The following is an 18,401-nucleotide window of genomic DNA, read 5'->3' on the forward strand; positions in this document are numbered from 1 at the left end:
TTAATTTTAACAATTGATTTACTATCCTTAAAAAAAAAATCTGAATTGGGCCGAATACCGTAGCGATACCAGATAGAAGGCCCAGGCCCAAGCCTCGTTCCGAGACGCGAAGGAAAGCTACGCGTGGACAAACTGGTGGTGGGGGGCATGCGACACGCGGCAGTCTCCTACAGGTCCACGGCTGAAAATCGATTTTTTTTCCCCTTATTTTCCGGACGATTTTCAAATTTCAAATCGCGCTCCAACGGTCATATTTTGCCCCTAGGGTTTCCACCAACGTCTCTCTCTCTCCCCCTCTACGGGCTACAAATACTCTCTACACCGTCCGGTCTCTGCAGATTTGCACCAAAACGCCTTGTTTTGACAAACGCCAAGCCCTCTCTCCGATCTTCTCCGACGCCGAATCCGTGGTCGCGATCTCTCGGAGCTGAAATGGAATTCCACACGCTGTCGAGGAGGGAGCTCCAGGTGCTGTGCAAGAGGAACAAGATCCCCGCCAACATGACCAACGCCGCCATGGCCGATGCCCTTGCCGCTCTCCAACATGTAATTAACCCATCTCCTCTCCTTCTCAGTGATTCCGATGATGATTCGACGGTGTATCGCCATCGATTTCGCCGCCGGCTGATTCGGTGAATCACGAGATTAGAGAAGGAATGTTTTGAAGGCAAAAAAAAAAAGTACTTTTGGAACAGTTTTGTGGGTTTAATAGTGGTTGAACTGACTACAAGGAGAAGGAATCGATTCGTATGCAGTTGGGATCTATTTATAATGGGTCGAGAGATCTTATTTTCCAGTGTAGAATGTCCTTGACGGGATTTAAATATTGAATGGGGTTGAGTAATTTTCGATAACATGAAGTTGCTTGAAAATCTGAGTGGAGAGAGAAATTTTCTTGTTTTTCTCCTGTTTCATCTAATTGGTTTTGCTCATACTTAAGATTTTAATGGAAATTTATGTAACAGGTGGAGGGGTTGGAAGAGTTCCTCAATCCATCCGAACCTAATGTTGCGATGCAATCGCCGGAGAAAGCTCCACCTGAAACTCTAGCGGTTCTTCGAACTGCGACTCGAGCCTCGGCTAGAGCCAAACCTACTAAGGATCCCGACAGCTCGCAGGTCGTGTCCCGTGCTCGCCGCAGCACGGTGGGCAGTAGGCACGCTGCAGCAGATCAGGAGAACAAACAAGTCAATCTGCCAGATACTCCTGCCGTGCCGAAAACCGGAAAAAGAGCCGGGCTTGCCTCGGCTCGGAGAAGACCGGAGGCTACGAAGAGAGAAGAGAAGAATGAGGAAGAAAATCGGGATGTACCAAAGTCTTCAACAGTGAAGGGCACGCAAAGACAGGCCCGAGCATCTGCAGTGCCAAGGGTATACAGCACGAGGAGGTCGGCAAGGTTGTTGGAGAAGTCAATGTCTGAGCTGAAGGTGTCTGAGGAAAGAGCCTCAGAATTGGAACCAATTAAAATGGATGATCTGGATTCGAAAGAAGAATCAGAAGAAGTCCTAGAAGAAATTCAAGAGAATAAGAATGCACTTGGTAGGTGTTTAATTTCACAGACGAAATTGATTTAGGAGTTATGAATTGGATAGAGTTAGAAGTATATATGACACTTTTCTTTATCATATTTATGTTTTTGTTGATGATACATTTGGAAGGAAGCAGACGACTATCTCGAGTCACTTTAATATGATGAAAAAAATGAGTTTTGGTCATCTATGTAAGAGTAGTTACTTAGTCATAGATTTTAATGAATGATAGTTCTGATTAGCGCCATATTATATATGCAGATGCTGATTCCCAGGCTGCAGAAGAGGAGAGTTCAAAGAGACCCGATCATTCAAATGTTCCTGTTGAGAAGTCAACTGGAATAGAGGAGAAGGAAAGAGAACTGCTAAGTGATGTGAATGTGAATGTGAATGTGGAGAGCAGTTGCGTCGGGGCTCTTGGTTCCGAGGTACTCCTGGAAGCTGAATGTGGCAAATCTGATTGCCTGAGTGCACTTTCTGATTCAAACTTGAAAGATGATGTCCTTGATGAGAAGTTAGATCAGTTGGATGACAACCTACATGGTAAGTTGAGTTATTGTATATTTTCTGGTACATTATTCACTGCAATCACGAGTATCATGCTAATCAATACAAATTGCTCTGTAGTGTCGACGTTGAACCAAGATGCGCCACCAATAGACAATCAAAGTGATGACATTGATGTTGCTGTGATATGTGGGACAGAAGAGAATGGTTTAGAGAATCCATTACTTCCCGAAGAGCAGATGGTGGAAAATAATGAGGGAGTTCTAATTTCTGAGTCAATCACGAGTATCATGCTAATCAATACAAATTGCTCTGTAGTGTCGACGTTGAACCAAGATGCGCCACCAGTAGATAATCAAAGTGATGACATTGATGTTGCTGTGATATGTGGGACAGAAGAGAATGGTTTAGAGAATCCATTACTTCCCGAAGAGCAGATGATGGAAAATAATGAGGGAGTTCTAATTTCTGAGACAATCATCTGTACCTCTGATGATTCAGATCAACTAGTTCCTCATATCACGGCCAACTCAGATCGATTAGTCCCTCATTGCGATGATTTTCAGGAGCCAGTTGGGAACAATGACGCGGGTGTTGAAATTTCCATGTCCAGTCAATTGGAAATTCGGGACATTGCTCCTGTTGAGCAAGAAGAAAGTATCAAGCTTGACCAGTTGATGTCTCCTTGTCCTGTTAGTCCAGTAGTTCAGACAGAGAAGCATGAGGATGAGCAATTGGTTGAAGTCGACGTGATCGAATCAGAAGAGTTCGCCATGGAAGTCCGTGAGTGGCACAAATCATTGGTTGAAACTTCTGCAGCTGCAAAATCATCAGAAGTGAATGCACCACACATTCAAGAATATGCCGATCTTCAAGGGCTAGTTGATGTTCATGTGATGCAAGAAGTGGAATTTGTCGAAGGAGCTTGTGAATTACCTCCATCTGCCATCGGAGACAAGACTCCAATTAATGTTAGCAACATAAGCCCACATTCTCCTCTCGCTGTGAATGGTAAAGTTGCGCTTTCCCCGTTGACAGCTGACCGACTGCCAAAGTCTCCTATGCTGATGAAGTCATCGAGTAAGAAGAAGTCCACGGTCAGAAAGATGGCCAATAAGCTGGACAATAACAAAGAGAACATGGGTATTCTACCCTCCCCATTAGCAGTAGCAGCTGACCAGCTGCAAGTGAAGTCATCAAGCAAGAAGCAGCTGGACAATAACAAAGAGAACATGGATATTCCACCCTCCCCATTAGCAGTAGCCACTGACCAGCTGCAAGTGAAGTCATCAAGCAAGAAGCAGTCTGCACTGAGAAAGATGACCACTTTGCTAGGTGACGACAAGGAGAATATGCAGAAGGGGGGCAGAAAAGTGGAGCCAAATACAGAGAAGGCGAAAAAGAAGAGCGAGGAAGAGAAGATTACAGATGAGGATAGAGTGCTGGAGTCCTTGCAAAAGAAGAGCCTCAGGCAGTTGAAAAAGATGTTCAAGGAAAAATTGGGAACGACCGAAACCGAAAGGGAGAAAGATGCCACTGAGGTATGCTGATTTTGCTTGGTGATGTTTTCTACTTGCTTTGTGGTTCGGTAACAATGCATCATTATTCGGTTGCTTCATAATGATTAACTGTTCCCTAAATGTTGAACAATGCATCATCATGATTAACCGTTTCGCAAATGTTTAACTGCAGCAGCAGCAATTGGGGAGTGCGAGACCGGCTCTGCGGGTGCTGTCTGAAAACCAAATGGCTCTGGGTGAGGTAGAGGGTAACTGAATTCTACGGTTTCGGGCAGGTGCTGTCAGAAAACCAGCCGGTTCTGGGTGAGGTTAAGGGTAACTGAATCTATGGTTTGGGGTATATGTTTTTGATCTGGAGGGCGCAAACCTCGGTTTGCATCTATTGAGTTCTTTTGTGATGTAATAAGAATCAAATGAAGACCATTCTGATTTGCTAGTCTTACACTCTCTCTCCTTTTACTTAAAGTTGGTTTACGGACCAGATTGCGGAATTTTTTCAATTCCTCAAAGTCTGTCAATTAATGTGCAACATTTTGAGATCTCGCGCAGTAACTATTGTCGAGGTATATACTCCCCTATAAGGATGAAGATACTTGCCCTGACTTTTGGCCGTTCAAGTTTTATCTGTTTATTTATTTTTCCGGTCCCTCCATATTGTGGATGAGAAAGCTGCTTCCTTCTAGGATAAGAAAAATTCAATAGCTCTTAGAAATTATTTTCTTTGCATCAGAAACTTGCCCTAGTAACCTTACAGAAAGAAAATTTCAAATGTAAATTGTTGAGATCCAACCATCGCTCAACCATCATCGTTCAATTACTTTCTCATGCAAATCCCGTATCTTTCTTTCCTCGGCATATCAGATTTTATACTTGCTTCATATTTTCTTCTAAGCATTTATGTCATTTATAATTTCATTCCGATATCCTCCTGAATTCTCACAGATAATGGGCACAGCATAAAATTTATGTCATTGAATGAAACAGAGGCTGCTTTAACCCTCCTGAATTCTCACGGATAATATGGCCACAGCATAAAATTTATGTCATTGAATGAGACAGAGGCTGCTTTATTCGTGGGTTATGCCTCCAACCTATCTTTCTAAGAGCCCTGAAGCAGATTATGCCTCCAATCTATTACAAAGTAGCAGGCATTGTCAGATTGAGCAATCTTGAATTGATGGATCTGCTCTGTAAGTGGGTGTTCAGAAAAGCCATGGTCTTTGGTCCTCCCCTCCTGAGAACGAGCCGTCCAACCAAGTCTGATGCATGTAGATCCACATAAATCCACCAGGAACTGATGGATCTGCTCTGTAAGAGGGCGTTCAGAAAAGCCATGGTCTTTGGTCCTCCCCTCCTGAGAACGAGCCGTCCAACCAAGTCTGATGCATGTAGATCCACATAAAGCCACCTGGAAGTTCGGCATGCTGGATTCCATGAAAATGAAGGCTTAGTGACTGCTATAGAGTCTCAACAGAATCATAATCATTGTTAAGATCATGAGATGATGAAACACAAATCAACGGCATTAATTCAGCCATACCCTTGAACTGAGCAAGACTGTTGTCACACGGCATTCTCTATCTTTACCTGCAGAACGATTGAACTCAGAACCATTTCGAAGATGAATTTTCAGGTAGAGTTACTGAACGTATTTTTTCTCAAAAGCATCTCATTTGCCGGGATAGAATTGCCGCTGTCACATGTCACTACCATCTATTTATTAACCACCTACTACCCCCAACCAACCACGAAATTGTCGTCATTTTATAGATTGTAGTCACATGAGTAATATCGTGTTTCCAAAATGACCTTGGAGAATGTATCCAAATAATCGTTCTAATAAATAAGAGCAATTTAATCAAGTACCTAAGCAAACTTATACTAACCTGAAACAAATGGAGTTACAGTACCACTGAGATTTGGGGACAAACTACATAACCTTAGGAACAAAGTACATTTTGTGCAACAGCCCTTCCTATATGATAGAAAAAGATCCCATCATCCTGAACTGATCTTACCTGGGATCACAAATCCCAAGTTTGTCTAGGAAGAGCAGATCTAATTGAATTAGTGTCTTGAATTGATTTCTTTTGTGATCTTCAAGAACAATACATTCCAAAACCGTTTTACCAAGCCTAAAATTCAATATTATGGTAAGTGTCTATACCGTCAGCTTTTTAGGGGTCAACTTGGTTTAAAAAGCTTCACCCATTACATGATCAGTCAGGTTGAATGAAGCTTCAATTCTTTCCCCGCTGCAACCGAGATCAAGTCTACTCGAAATACACCTACTCACCATTTTGCATACTAAAATGAAGCTAAGATACAAGCTCGATTTCCAACTGACAGTGTGCTTAGGTGACAAGATAACATATATCAAGATCAATGCTTTATTTTAGGTAAACTGTAGACTTCAAGGTCATGCGAAACATATTTCATTCAATCAAACACTACTCAAAACTGAGGGAGTGCTTCCAATTGTGGAAGAAGTATCAATGTCAGGTGATCTAGAGAGAAAATTTGAGGTTAGAATTTCAGTTCAGTGTAGTCAAGCTCCAATTGAGCAATTGCTACGCCTATTTAGCTTTTTGGATTTTATGCTTCCCCTGGCACTACATTGGTCCTGAGTCAACATCGTGTCAACCAGAATCAGATGAGAATACATAACGACAAGTAGATGGAAGAATGGTTAGAAATGAGTATCCTACCACATAATTCACACTTATCAAATTTCACCAGCCACGTGTCTGAACATATCTGAGCTACAGAAACTCTATCAACCCATAATCGAAACTGCTTTCCCAGCTGATCTCCATATGAGTTGGCCATCTCATCTATGCACTGGGAGAAAGGAATCTCTATTCCAGAAGGATGTACAAAAGTACCCAGTGAATTCTGCACAGAAAATAATTAAAATTTTCTTTCACCAAGTAAAATGGCAAGACTTTCGGAATTAATAGATAAATTGATCTCCCAGAAGTAAAATGAGGTCATAGGCCCAGAACATGCAATAGAAGATGCCAAGTGAGCTAAGAAAATAGAACATGTAGCTTTTGCATTGACGAGCCTCAGCATCTCAAAATTACTGTAGAATCAAGAAAAAATTTCATCTATAGGAGAAATTACATTTTCTCTTAATTGCAGTAAACGGAATTGACTATGATGCTAGACTGATAAGTGACTACTAAAGCTCACTTTACCAGTTTTGCTTGCTGTGGCATGATATACATGAAGGACATGTTTATTCTTTCCATTTGAGGTCTTACTATATGCAGGACTATGCAAAATCTGTACCCTAACAGCTTAAAACCATGTCTTTGCTACTGCCACAATTCCTTTAATTTATATTGATTAATTAACTATAAAAAAAGAAGCTAAGATTGTGGAGACACGAGGTTAGACTTGTGCTGAGTGTACCCCGACAAATGCAGTGGACACAGGATTTGGGGGAAAAGATGGATCAAACTTACAAAGAGTAATCTTAAATGATCAATAAAATGGTCGGACCTCTCAACTTCACCACGTCGCCATCTCTCATAGAACAGATAAAATTTCACTACTTCATGACACGGATTGCACATTTCTATTGTGCATTTCAGAAAGTCCCGTATATCCCTTGGAGAAACATTTGGACCGAGACTAAAAGTCCCAATCGCTTGGATGATTCCAGCAGCACATCTCTCTGTTGCATGAGTAATTTGATGGTTATTCTTTGCATTTTCTGAGTACCACTCTAATAATTCCTCCTGCGCATTGCTGACCTGCATATGGTAGGAGTTACACCATGCAAATTCACTTATAGGACTCTGATTTTAGACTAAAACTAGTAAATGCTACGAACCATCACACCATGTACTGCAGGGACAGTGAATAGCTCAGCATCATTTCCAGAGTCACCACAAACAAGAGTATTAGAAGGGACACGTCCCTTAGCTTTGAACTTCTTAAGCAAATAAGCTAGTGCCTGTCCCTTCCCAGCACGTCTTGGCAATACATCTAAAGCAATTCCACTGCTGTAAATTATTTTCACATCTAGCTGTCAATCAATACAATACCAAATTAATAAGATTCTACATAATTGGACAAAATTCAGAGCAGTTCTGGTATGACATTGGATTTCTCACATTGCAGATATGACTATATTTTCATTATTACCCCATATTTCTCTAGACATTGTGGAAGATCTTTCATCACTTTCATGGCTTCGTCCTTCTTCACATAAAAGCTGACCTTGTGAGGCCGTTGGTCTATTTCTGGCTGAATTTCAGTCACGCGATTTTCAAAATTAGAGAGAAAGGTTAATCACTATCACGGACAACACTTTCTGACTTTAAGTTGGATGTCGCCAACTGTGATTGTGGAGAAACACATACAGCATGGAGCTCATGGAGCACAAGAACCTATCCAGTAAACCAGAAAGCAATCTTAAGCTAGAATACATACCTGAGGAGTAAGTTCAGGAAACTTTGCTGTTTCTCCTGTGACTACATCGCGATTCCATTTCTGATTCAGATAACACTCCCACTCAGCATCCGGTACCATTGACTCACCATACATGATTTCAGTTCCCACAGACATAATCGTGACATCAGGAGTCAGTAAGGGCTTCTTGATTTTCAACTGCTTGTAACTTTTTGGTGACCTTCCAGTGGAGTAGACTAGAAGAGAATTATCACGGTAAAAAGCTTCCCACAGTGCATTAAACCTAAGAAGAGAGAGATTCTCTGGATCAAGATGATCAACCTGCAATGAAATATCTCAATTCCGCAACAAGAAGGAAAATAAAATTCATGTGCAACAGGCAGAAAAGCTACCTACCATGGTAGAGTCAAGATCCGATACTATCATGAGGCGTGCAGCACCATCAAGACGATCCATTATTTTCACACACAAACTCTACAAATAGGCAACAAGAGCAACTGCTAGTGGAATTAGTAAAAAAATCCTAAACAGGACAAAAGCTCTCTATGAGTGTAAATTAACATAAACTGATTCGTATTACCTGAAGGTCGGAAATTTAAACTAAAACAGGATAGTGGATTATCCTACAGAATGCGACTGTGATATTCTATATCCTTTGGCTACAAACTACGATCAAATCTTCATTGTTTCAAACTTCAAGCACACCATGAATGTCTTATGTGGAAAATGCATAGTTTTCTACAATGCAACTGTTCCTGAACAATTCAATTTACTCTCGACAACCACCCAATTTCATCAGTAAAGTTCTCAGATATCCCATGATGAGAAAAATGAAATGCTTGTAGTAGAATACTATCATACACACGACTTGGAATCTGACAGGGAGCGCAAACATACTCGATCGCTCCATTCCCAGATATAAAGTTCAGCCCGGCTTAAACGAATTTCCAGCAACAGAGCAACTAGTAAGCCATGAGATGGTTAATCGATCGCTAAGCGCATTCCCAACAACGCGCTCCTCAGAGAATCTATCACGCACGACTGGCGGATTAAGCTATATTATTAAACAGAATAATGAGATGCATAGCCACTTCCACTAGAGTTTTCTCAAAGGCAACCGGCTGCTGGGTCTCATAGAAAAATACATACGCAGAACAAAGAAAAAGATAAAAAAAAATCCTTTCTTTACGGCGTTAACTCGCATAGTATACCGTAGCTTCCTGTACAAAAATGCAAACAAGACGTTCTTCGTTCTTCCTTAGCAACTTCCATGCATAACAATGCTCTAAACCCGAAATCAGAAGAACCCAAAAGAGCATCGAAAGTGGGGTTTAGATCCTTCCGAAAATCGGAACATTCAACACCGGCAAACATATGTCGACCAAAACACACGACCACTCACGGATACCCACCTGTTTTCTTCTGGGATTTCTGCTTCGGGGAGAACGGTCCGGGAGTATCAGGGCGGGGAAGACCCACGATGCGAGACGAATCGAATGATGAGAAACAACGCGAATGGGGAAATCCGAAGAAGGGTAAAGATCAGAGATGGAAAGCGATGGGCAACGAGAGCATTCTTGAAGACGGAATATACCTGCTTGCTGGTCAGTGGACACCACTTACTCTTCTCCTCCTTCTTCTTCTTCTTCTTCTTTAACCAAGATAACCGCTCCTAAATTCTCCTAACTCCCTCCGCCATGCATCTTCTCTTTTCTTTTAGCCAAAAAAATGATACAAATGGTCTCCGAAATTTAGAGCAACGTGCAATATAATCTTTGAATTTTTAATTTTTTTTAATGTGATTTATAAATTTTTTGTGCATGCTCAATTTAGTCTAAAGTTTAATGTTCAGACACTAAATTGAATATGTACGAAAAGTTCATGTACCATATTGAATAAATTAAAAGTTCAAAAATCATATTACACATTGGGCTAATGTTTAGAGATTATATTGAATAAATTAAAATTTTGGAGATCATATTGCACGTTAAATCAAATTTTAGAGATTATTTGTATCATTATTCCTCAACTTTATTGACGAAGCAATAGAGGTTTTTTTTGTCAAGAAAACTGAGAATGTCTATTTTTTTAGGTAACATTTAACGCCATGCAGATAGAAAAACTGAAGACTACAACAAAAATCAAAACTTGGGGGCCTAATCTGTAACTTTTACAAAGTTTTGGGGCTATTGCACTGTGGAGGGAAAGTTGAGGGCGGTAATTGAAATAGGTTTATAGTTCCGAGGCTATAGTGCATCTTCCCCAAAATTTATGAGGGTTTTGAGCAATTGTCCTTTATTTTTTCTTAATGGCAATTAAACTATGGACATCGAAGAGTTAGCAACTTTTTTTGAGTCTATGAGACTTCTTATATGATTTTTTATAAAAATATTTCGCCTAGTCTACAAATTATGGCTTATCCATGTACACATTGGATCAGAATGCGAAACCATAAAAATATAATGTTTCAATTACAATTTATTTGTATACAAAATGCAAACCAAAAAGAAAGAACAAAGAAGATTGATTGAAACTTGTCTTTTTTTTTGTAGTTTTTTTCACCAATGACACCACACCCATAATTTTTTTCCGTAATTACCAGGTTCCTTAATAAGGTAGATCATGCCATCAATGTCAGTTACAATGTTTATGACACACGAATTTCAATTTTATCAAAAAAAAAAAAGACACGAATTTCAATAATCAACATTTCATATTGGTCTATCGCTAACTAAGGGTGTCAATAGGCCGGCTTGGTTGGGGTTCCCACTAATACTTCACTTGAGTCGAATGTGAGGGGTATATGTCTTTGTGATCGTATCGGGTTCTCCTCTTCCGTCTTCTTCTTTTGAACTGTGTATTCATTTTTTTATCGTCTCGACCCAAGTTTTAGAGATGTAATCCGCCGTCCAATAACGTCCCAACTGGTTCAATGCAACTCAGACGTAAATTCTGTGCCATCCTTGGGACTTGGATCTCGCCCAAATAACGAATGAATGGCGAAATTCGGATGATAATGCAAACACATGGTGTGAAAAATCTGTCTTGGTCTTTGAAGCTCCTGTCTGTCCTTGTTCGATCAAGAATGCAAAACACAACCTGAAACTCCCTCGCATTTGCTTCACTCTTTACTGATGCATTTCAATCCAAACTTCATGGCTCGTTCCTTGTAATGTTGGCCGACCAAACTACGGCGAATGGCGAAATGTTTTCTTCAATTCTTGCACCTTCAGAAAAGCAGACTGCTGATGCATAAATGTAATCCACACAGAGAAGGAACAAATTTAGTAGGTGAAATGTTTGCTTCTGGCCGTGGAAGCTCCGTAGTTAGGCCTCAAGGCTGGGACTAAGGGCGTTGACAAGGCCCTTATTGTTTTGATTTGGAAACAAGTTCGATAATTTATTCCGGGTTGGTTCAGGTTTTATGATCCAAAACAGAACCGAACCACCAGAAGCCCGTTGTTTCACTTAATACCGAATTGAAAGGAAACTTGATCAGAAACACCCGAAAGCTTTTGTTTGATTCAGGTTTCGGTTCGGAGGGTTCTTTTTGACATGCTTATCATTAAGGGCTTGGAACATTCATATAAGTCCATCTTACTAGAATGGAAACATCAGGTTTATGACTCTTCCATAAGATAAAAATCCATATAAACAGATCAGCAATAAGTATCGCACATCTATGAAAAATTAGAGAGAAAAAAAACAGCACAGCAGCATAATGCAAATTCCCAAGAACTAACCACCCTTTCATTAATTCAGAAAATGAATGGGATAAGAGCCTTGACATCTTCAGGAAAATCCTCAAATTTGGAAGTGTACCACCTCCTAGTGGCATAACTCCTGCCCAGAAGGTAGAAAAATGTGGCCAGAGACCAGGAACAAGAATAGACTGTCTGGGAAATGAATGAAATCCCCACAAAATCTATGACCTCAAACAAGTAGTGTGGACAAATGACCCAGCCAAACAGTCCCTCCTTGGGGATCTTGTACTCTCTGTCACCCTCTTGCCTCAGTTTGGAGAGGAGGATATGGTGGTACAAGTTGCCGGTTAACCCGATCAGGAATAGCGCTATTCCCGGATAGAGCAGGTCCACCGGTGGGTCAGGAAGACCCTGGGATAGGTGTTGTGAGTAGATCGATGTCACGGCTGAGAGGAAGTAGGCGAGAGAGATGACCACCGTGGAGTTCACACCCATTCGTCCACTGAACTTGTGAACCAACAACACCTGAGAAAAGGTTTAGGTTGAAATGAATTTGCTCTGAAAAATTGTAGGAGCGAACAGAAGCTTAGGGCGGTTTAGTTCCGCCTAGATTCGCCATTTCATTTTCATTTGAGAACTGAAAAGAGTTGTCCCAAGAATACATTTTGCCACATTTCAGAAGGATTTGCAAATCGGAATTAAAGCTGCAAACTGCAGATTTGCAAATCGGAATTAGTAACTGTTCTTGTGCAAAATATACTTATAAGAAGGAAGTGTTTCGCATCGTTGAAGAATGTGTCGGGGCACTTGTATGCTCAACGAGTATCCCTCTGAAGCGCCCGTTAACATGACCTTCTTGGGAATACGAATACCAAAGACATACTCATACAATATTAAAAAGCAAACGGCTTTGAGGGTAGCTTAGGGAGAAGCAATAGAAAAGAGACAAGTGCAGCTTTACCTCGAGGATTCTCTTGAAGAAATGGAGGGAGATGGCTGATCGTAGGATCAGGAACCTGAGGCCCCCATCGGGGAAGATCAAGAAGGAAGCGGGGCCCGCGAGGAAAGCCGGCTAGTAGAGGACCAACATCCCGGTCCTGCTCGGGACTTTCTTGTAGGGGGTGAGGGTGAACTTGGAGTACTGTAGGTGCACTCCTCCCGCCTCCGACAAGCCCAAAATGGCCAGCGAGGCCACGATCACCACCGACATGGCCGTCATGAACACCGATGGAGGTGGTGGGTATATGAAATTCAGTATCATCGATATTACCATCCCTTTCCCTCTCTACTGTGTTTTTCTGCAGCTGAGATGATGAACCTTTGATAATTGGATGGTGATTTTGGTTGGAATTGTGGTATGTGATCGAACAGGAATTACAAGTGGGCCGACATATATTAAGTAGATGATAAAAATAAAACCACCCAACCTCCACCGCCACGACAACGACCCCACGACAACGACAAAATGAGAACTCGACCAGAACAGCAACAACAAGAAGTCAACAACGACAAGCACACGCATAAATAGGATACGTCAGCAGTAGTGGAAACCCAAGAAAAAGCTGGCTTAACTTGGCCACTGTGTCTGAGGTTTCCCTGCTTTCTGCCCACATCCAAGGCTTTCCATCTGGAGAAGATGCCACCTTCTAAGTACTATTATTTTGCTTTCATTCTCAAGCATGTTTGTAATTACTCGGAAGGCCTAATTGGAAGAACAAAAATGAGCCGAAGCTCACCTGGCCTCTCTCCTGAATCCTTGATTCAGATGCACGTCGTAACTTGGATCGGAACACGGCAAATTTCTACTTTTTTTACGTCGCAATGGTTTACAGAGGGATACGACGGGCTGTCATGACCAAGAGCGAATCGTCGCTACCTCCCTTGGACAATTCTAGAAAAACCCATCTTCCTAGATAATTGTAGCGACAACTAATGATGCTAAACGCGACCAATATATTAGCCACACAATTCTACGCCCTTCTCCTAAAATACTCCAACCACCTACTATTATATAATTCAATTCCTTATCTCATGTGATGATAGACTTAAGTCGTGGGGAATAGTTTATTCCGTTGCAACTTTGCTGATTTTATAATCGCCTAAGGAAGATGACTGGAAAGTCAATGAATTATGTCTTCGCCTACTTCGTATTCTGTAAAGGTGATTAGAAAGGATAAGGAAGGTACTCAAATTTTTATCGAGAAAAGATAGGCCATAAGAACATCAGGTGTAAACTTCTTCTCCATTGCTGTTTCTCAGTTTGTGGAAATAAATGTTGGTGTCGGCGCTTCTCGTGTCCGTCCTGATAAAAGTTGTCTTCCTCGACTGATCTCTATGAATATATTACACTCTGATCATCTTCTTTAGATTGGCTTTTAACTGAAAATTTTAGTTTGGACCAAATTTATCGCCATATATTGGACAAATGCAATGAATTTTTGTTGCCTTTTTCCAATCTACGGCGATCAAAAATGAGTTCTGTCGACTTTGAGCGAGACAACCTCATTTTGCCGGACTTCATTATCCTTATCACCAAACCAACCTAGTTTACTGGTGATCATGGTAATGTAAAACAACAGAAAATGCTGTTGATTACAAGAACATTCCCTGCGAGTCGACAGTCGACTTGAGGCCTTCCTAACTTCGTGAACCTACTTTTGCATAAAATGCGCCGTGCTCAACATTACTAAAGAACCGCAATAGCACCAATGGGACACAATGGGAACTTTGATGACACATAAATTTGCTTTCTAAATAAACTAGACGACTCCCAGTCACCTTCGATCCCAATCAAGTCAGATAACCAAAGCCTGAATAGATCTTCTCATGCTGTTACATGTGATTCATATAAACACAAGATCTAGAAGCATTTCACAATGAATAGAACCAGAGCTCCATTGCAATGATGTTTACTGTGGTATCATCCCACCCAGATCTTTCAATACACATTGAAAAGAGCAGCAAACTAAAAAATTTGAGCTACAATACGCACCTCAGAAGAAGTTCAGGAAATTTTGCTGTTTCTCTTGTGACTACATCGCGGTTCTATTTCTGATTCAGATCACACTCCCATTCATCATCCAGTACCATTGACTCACCATACATGATTTCAGTTCCCACAGACATAATCATGACATCAGGAGTCAGTAAGAACTACTTGATTTTCAACTGCTTGTAACTTGTTGGTGACCTTCCAGTAGAGTCCCACCACATTGCATTATACCTGAAAGAAGAGAGGTTCTCTGGATCAAGATGATCAACCTGCAATGAAATATCTCAATTCCGCAACAAGAAGGAAAATGAAATTGATGTGCAACAGGCAGAAAATGCTACCTACCATGGTGAAGTCAAGATCCACTACTATCATGAGGCGTGCAGCACCATCAAGCCGATCCAGTATTTTCACCCGCAAACTCTAGTAGGCAACAATAGTTACCGCGAGTGGAATTAATAAGCAAATCCGAACCCTAGACAGGAGAAAAGCTCTCCATGACTGTAAAGTTAACATAAAGAATTCATAATGGGGTAGCTCATTATCCTACAGAAGGTATCTCATTTTTTTATATCCTTTAGCTACAAACCATGATTAAAGTCTTCCTTACCCAAAAAAAAACTATGATTAAAGTCTTCATTGTTTCAAACTTCAAGCACACAATGATTGTCTTATGTAGAAAATGCATGGTTTTTTACAATGGAACTGTTCCTGAACAATTCAATTTACTTTCAACAACCACCCAATTTCATCTGATCAGTTGTCAGACATCCCATGATGAGAAAAATGAAGTACTTGTAGTAGAATACCATCATACGCACAACATGTAATCTGACGGAGCACAAACATACTCAATCGCTCCATCCTCAGAAATAAAGATCAGCTCAGCTTAAAGGAAATTCCAGGAACAAAGCAACCAGTAAACCATGAGATGGTTAATCAATCATTAAGCGCACTCCCAACAACGCATTTCCCAGAGATTCTATCCTGCACAATCAGTGGATCAATCTATATTATTAACAGAATGATCAACTGCATATCCACTTCGACTAGAATTTCCTCCAAGGTAACTAGCTGTATTTAAGAATAAAATCCATACACAGAAACCTTTCTTTGTGGGGATAAGTTGCATCATATAGCGTAGCTTCCTGTACTAAAATGCAAATAAGCTGTTCTTAATTCTTCCTTAGCGAGCTCCAGGCAGAACATCAAAAAACCATAATCAGAAAAACAAAGAGCATTGACGTGTGATTAAGATTCTTCGAATATTAGAACAATTAACGCCAGACGGAACTCTTTGTAAGGGCAAATCGATGTCAATCAAAACTTCATCGACACACAGATTCCCTCTTTGTTGTTTTCAGGGATTTCTGCTTCGGAGAACGGTACAGGAAAATCATGGGCCACACCAGTAAACTTTTTTCCAAGAAAGATTAATCGAGAGCCTTTTTTTCTTTATAATTTTTTTTTTCAATCAATGATGGACCACACCAGTAAACTTTTTTCTGTAATTGAGTAGATCCTTAATAAGGTACATGATGTCATCAATATCACTAGCAACTCGGAACATTCATATGTGTCAACCTTACTCGAATGAAACATCAGATATTAGCCTGTATACGACTCTTTCTGTTAACAATAATCCATTGTACGAGTGTCCTTCCAATCACCACTCTCTTCAATTCAGAAAATGAATGGAAGAAGAGACTTGACATCTTCAGGAAAATCCTCAAACTTGGAAGTGTACCATCTCCTGGTGGCGTAACTCCTGCCCAGGAAGTAGAAAAATATGCCCAGAGTCCAGGAACAAGAATAAACTGTCTGGGAAATGAATGAAATTCCCACAAACTCTATGACCTCAAACAAGTAGTGTGGGCAAATGACCCGGCCAAACAGACCACCCTTGGGGATCTTGTACTCTCTGTCACCCTCTTGCCTAAGTCTGGAGAGGAGGATATGGTGGTACAAGTTGCCGGCTATCCCGACCAGGAATAGTGCTACTCCCGGATAGAGCAGGTTGACCGGGGGCTCGGGCAGACCCTGGGACAGGTGTTGCGAGTAGATCAATGTCACGGTCGAGAGGAAGTAGCTGAGAGAGATGACCACCATGGAGTCCACACCCATTCCTCCGCTAAACTTGTGAACGCACAAGACCTGAGAAAAAGTGCCTTGGTTGAAATGAATTTGCTCGAGAAGTTATATGAGCGAAACGGAAGCTTAGGCGGGTAAGGTTCAGCCGGATTTCCCGTTTCATTTCCATTTGAGAACTGAAAAGAGTTGTCCTAAATATGCATTTTGCGACACTTCCAAAAGGGTTTTCATATCAGAATTAAAGCTGCAAACTACAGACAGACTGATAAAACATTTTTAATGTCTTGCAGTTTCGAACGAGAACATGAGGTCTCATAACTTCCTCGTACAAAACATATAATCAACAAGCAAGGTTTCATATCATAGAGAGAGCGTCTCGGGGCACTTGTATGCTCAACGAGTATTCCTCTAGAGCACTCGTTAACACGGCCTTCTTGGGAACACAAAAACCAAGGACATACTCATAAACGTCAAAAACCAAACGGCCTTGAGGGTTGCTTTGCGAGAAGCAATAGAAAAGAGAGAGAAGTTGTAGCTTTACCTCGAGAATTCTCTTGAAGAAATGGAGGGATACGGCTGATCGTAGGATCAGGAACCTGAGGCCCTCGTCGGGGAAGAAGAAGAAGGAAGCGAGGCCCGCGAGGAAAGCCGGCGAGTAGAGGACCAACATCCCGGTCCGGCTCGGGACCTTCTTGTTGGGTGTGAGCGTGAACTTGGAGTACTGCAGGTGAACTCCTCTCGCCTCCGACAAGCCCGCATTGGCCAGGGAGGCAGCGCTCATTGCCGACATGGCCGTCGTGAACAGCGACGGAGGCGGCGGGTATATGAAGTTCAGTATCGTCGATATAACCATCCCTCCTCTGGTGTGGCTTCTCTGCAGCAGCCGAGATGACTGTCCGATAGTTTGGGTGGCGAGTTTGGTTTCAAATGGAATTGTGGTATGTGGTGATCAGGAAGTGCACGTGGGCTGAAATATGTTAGTGGACAATAAGAATTAAGAACTCAACCACCACGACAACATCATCAACCGAACGTGCATGAAGTAGAGAAGGTGAAATAACTAGACGTGCCATTCTTTTGCTTACGTTCTGAAGCGATATCCCTACTTGTGTCTTCACCTGCGCTCTCGTGTGAAAATCTGTTCTTAAAACCGGGTAGAGGTAGAGCACGTAATAGTTCAGTTGTAAGGCCCCATCGGCTCTCGAGGACACACTCAGGCAACATTTTCGACATGTCATTCGTGATATCCCCAATGTGGCCGTCGTGGTCGGCTGTCTTTCAACTCTCACCCAGAAACTCAAAAGACGAAACTGCGCCGACCCATCATAACCCCAGTCCTTAGGCCTCGCCATCCTTCTCACTAGACCAGCCTAATTTGCTGGTGACCATGACTGTGTAAAAACAAATCAGAGCAGTTGATGACAAGAACATTCCTTGTCAGTCAACAGTCGACTAGAGGCCTACCTGACTTCGTGAACCCATTTCTTCGTAACAGGACTAACGATTTCACTCGCACAGAACCGCATTTGGCGCCAGGGGGATAAAATGTGAACTTTGATGACACATAGATTTGCTATCCTCAATCAAATAGGCGACCCACGGTCACCTTCGATCCCCTTCGATTCAGATAACCAAG

At 41.6% G+C, this 18,401-nt stretch overlaps 4 protein-coding genes across 21 annotated transcripts; 1 reads left to right on the forward strand and 3 right to left on the reverse strand.

Moving 5' to 3' along the window:
• The first annotated feature begins 308 nt into the window (after nucleotides 1-308).
• LOC115673323 (uncharacterized) lies at nucleotides 309-3,998 on the forward strand. 3 transcript variants are annotated; one of them, XM_056309037.1, is made up of 5 exons: nucleotides 309-546; nucleotides 966-1,539; nucleotides 1,791-2,072; nucleotides 2,157-3,577; nucleotides 3,732-3,998. In XM_056309037.1, exons 1-5 carry the CDS (start codon nucleotides 433-435, stop codon nucleotides 3,810-3,812), a joined length of 2,472 nt encoding a protein of 823 aa, XP_056165012.1. In that variant the 5' UTR covers nucleotides 309-432; the 3' UTR covers nucleotides 3,813-3,998. The 3 variants fall into 3 exon arrangements, with proteins under 3 accessions (XP_056165012.1, XP_056165011.1, XP_056165013.1); XM_056309036.1 differs by having other exon boundaries at nucleotides 310-546; nucleotides 3,729-3,998; XM_056309038.1 differs by having other exon boundaries at nucleotides 310-546; nucleotides 2,355-3,577; nucleotides 3,729-3,998.
• Nucleotides 3,999-4,499: 501 nt separating this feature from the next.
• On the reverse strand, nucleotides 4,500-9,677 carry LOC115673069 (sucrose-phosphatase 2-like). 11 transcript variants are annotated; one of them, XM_056308565.1, is made up of 10 exons: nucleotides 9,391-9,653; nucleotides 8,876-9,006; nucleotides 8,375-8,452; nucleotides 8,000-8,299; nucleotides 7,712-7,813; nucleotides 7,398-7,592; nucleotides 7,027-7,317; nucleotides 6,265-6,451; nucleotides 5,097-5,143; nucleotides 4,500-4,980 (listed from the first exon to the last, which is right to left on the reverse strand). In XM_056308565.1, the coding sequence occupies exons 3-10, from the start codon at nucleotides 8,432-8,434 to the stop codon at nucleotides 4,879-4,881; spliced, it is 1,284 nt and encodes a 427-aa protein (XP_056164540.1). In that variant the 5' UTR covers nucleotides 8,435-8,452; nucleotides 8,876-9,006; nucleotides 9,391-9,653; the 3' UTR covers nucleotides 4,500-4,878. The 11 variants fall into 11 exon arrangements, with proteins under 11 accessions (XP_056164540.1, XP_056164537.1, XP_056164539.1 ...); XM_056308562.1 differs by having other exon boundaries at nucleotides 8,375-8,475; nucleotides 9,391-9,652; XM_056308564.1 differs by having other exon boundaries at nucleotides 8,375-8,475; nucleotides 9,573-9,594.
• Nucleotides 9,678-11,736: 2,059 nt separating this feature from the next.
• LOC115673054 (uncharacterized) lies at nucleotides 11,737-12,177 on the reverse strand. The gene has a single exon (XM_030595084.2). The coding sequence runs from the start codon at nucleotides 12,175-12,177 to the stop codon at nucleotides 11,737-11,739; it is 441 nt and encodes a 146-aa protein (XP_030450944.2).
• A 2,366-nt stretch (nucleotides 12,178-14,543) lies between these two features.
• On the reverse strand, nucleotides 14,544-18,302 carry LOC115673071 (uncharacterized). 6 transcript variants are annotated; one of them, XR_008815845.1, is made up of 6 exons: nucleotides 17,851-18,302; nucleotides 17,307-17,732; nucleotides 16,264-16,828; nucleotides 15,526-15,661; nucleotides 15,020-15,097; nucleotides 14,544-14,905 (listed from the first exon to the last, which is right to left on the reverse strand). XR_008815845.1 is itself a non-coding variant. In XM_056308572.1 (3 exons), the coding sequence occupies exons 2-3, from the start codon at nucleotides 17,616-17,618 to the stop codon at nucleotides 16,358-16,360; spliced, it is 783 nt and encodes a 260-aa protein (XP_056164547.1). In that variant the 5' UTR covers nucleotides 17,619-17,732; nucleotides 17,851-18,302; the 3' UTR covers nucleotides 16,250-16,357. The 6 variants fall into 6 exon arrangements, 1 of the variants encoding a protein (XP_056164547.1); XR_008815843.1 differs by having other exon boundaries at nucleotides 15,016-15,097; XR_008815844.1 differs by having other exon boundaries at nucleotides 15,484-15,661.
• Between the last annotated feature and the right edge of the window lie 99 nt (nucleotides 18,303-18,401).

The sequence above is a fragment of the Syzygium oleosum genome, unplaced genomic scaffold (assembly GCF_021117445.2).
Source record: "Syzygium oleosum isolate NSW1041296 unplaced genomic scaffold, Sole_v2.1 Sole_v2.02, whole genome shotgun sequence".
NCBI lineage: Eukaryota > Viridiplantae > Streptophyta > Magnoliopsida > Myrtales > Myrtaceae > Syzygium > Syzygium oleosum.

What these genes read in the sequence shown, in the direction of transcription:
- LOC115673323 (XM_056309036.1), top strand. Translation starts at nt 433, where the DNA reads ATGGAATTCCACACGCTGTCGAGGAGGGAGCTCCAGGTGCTGTGCAAG. An exon ending in AGAGAATAAGAATGCACTTG is followed by an intron (nt 1,540 to 1,790) that starts GTAGGTGTTTAA and finishes TTATATATGCAG; the next exon opens with ATGCTGATTCCCAGGCTGCA. An exon ending in GTTGGATGACAACCTACATG is followed by an intron (nt 2,073 to 2,156) that starts GTAAGTTGAGTT and finishes ATTGCTCTGTAG; the next exon opens with TGTCGACGTTGAACCAAGAT.
- LOC115673069 (XM_056308566.1), bottom strand. Translation starts at nt 8,434, where the DNA reads ATGGATCGTCTTGATGGTGCTGCACGCCTCATGATAGTATCGGATCTT. An exon ending in CTGCAGTACATGGTGTGATG is followed by an intron (nt 7,318 to 7,397) that starts GTTCGTAGCATT and finishes TACCATATGCAG; the next exon opens with GTCAGCAATGCGCAGGAGGA. An exon ending in TGATAAGTGTGAATTATGTG is followed by an intron (nt 5,144 to 6,264) that starts GTAGGATACTCA and finishes ATCGTTCTGCAG; the next exon opens with GTAAAGATAGAGAATGCCGT.
- LOC115673054 (XM_030595084.2), bottom strand. Translation starts at nt 12,177, where the DNA reads ATGGGTGTGAACTCCACGGTGGTCATCTCTCTCGCCTACTTCCTCTCA.
- LOC115673071 (XM_056308572.1), bottom strand. Translation starts at nt 17,618, where the DNA reads ATGGTTATATCGACGATACTGAACTTCATATACCCGCCGCCTCCGTCG. An exon ending in TCTTCAAGAGAATTCTCGAG is followed by an intron (nt 16,829 to 17,306) that starts GTAAAGCTACAA and finishes ACTTTTTCTCAG; the next exon opens with GTCTTGTGCGTTCACAAGTT.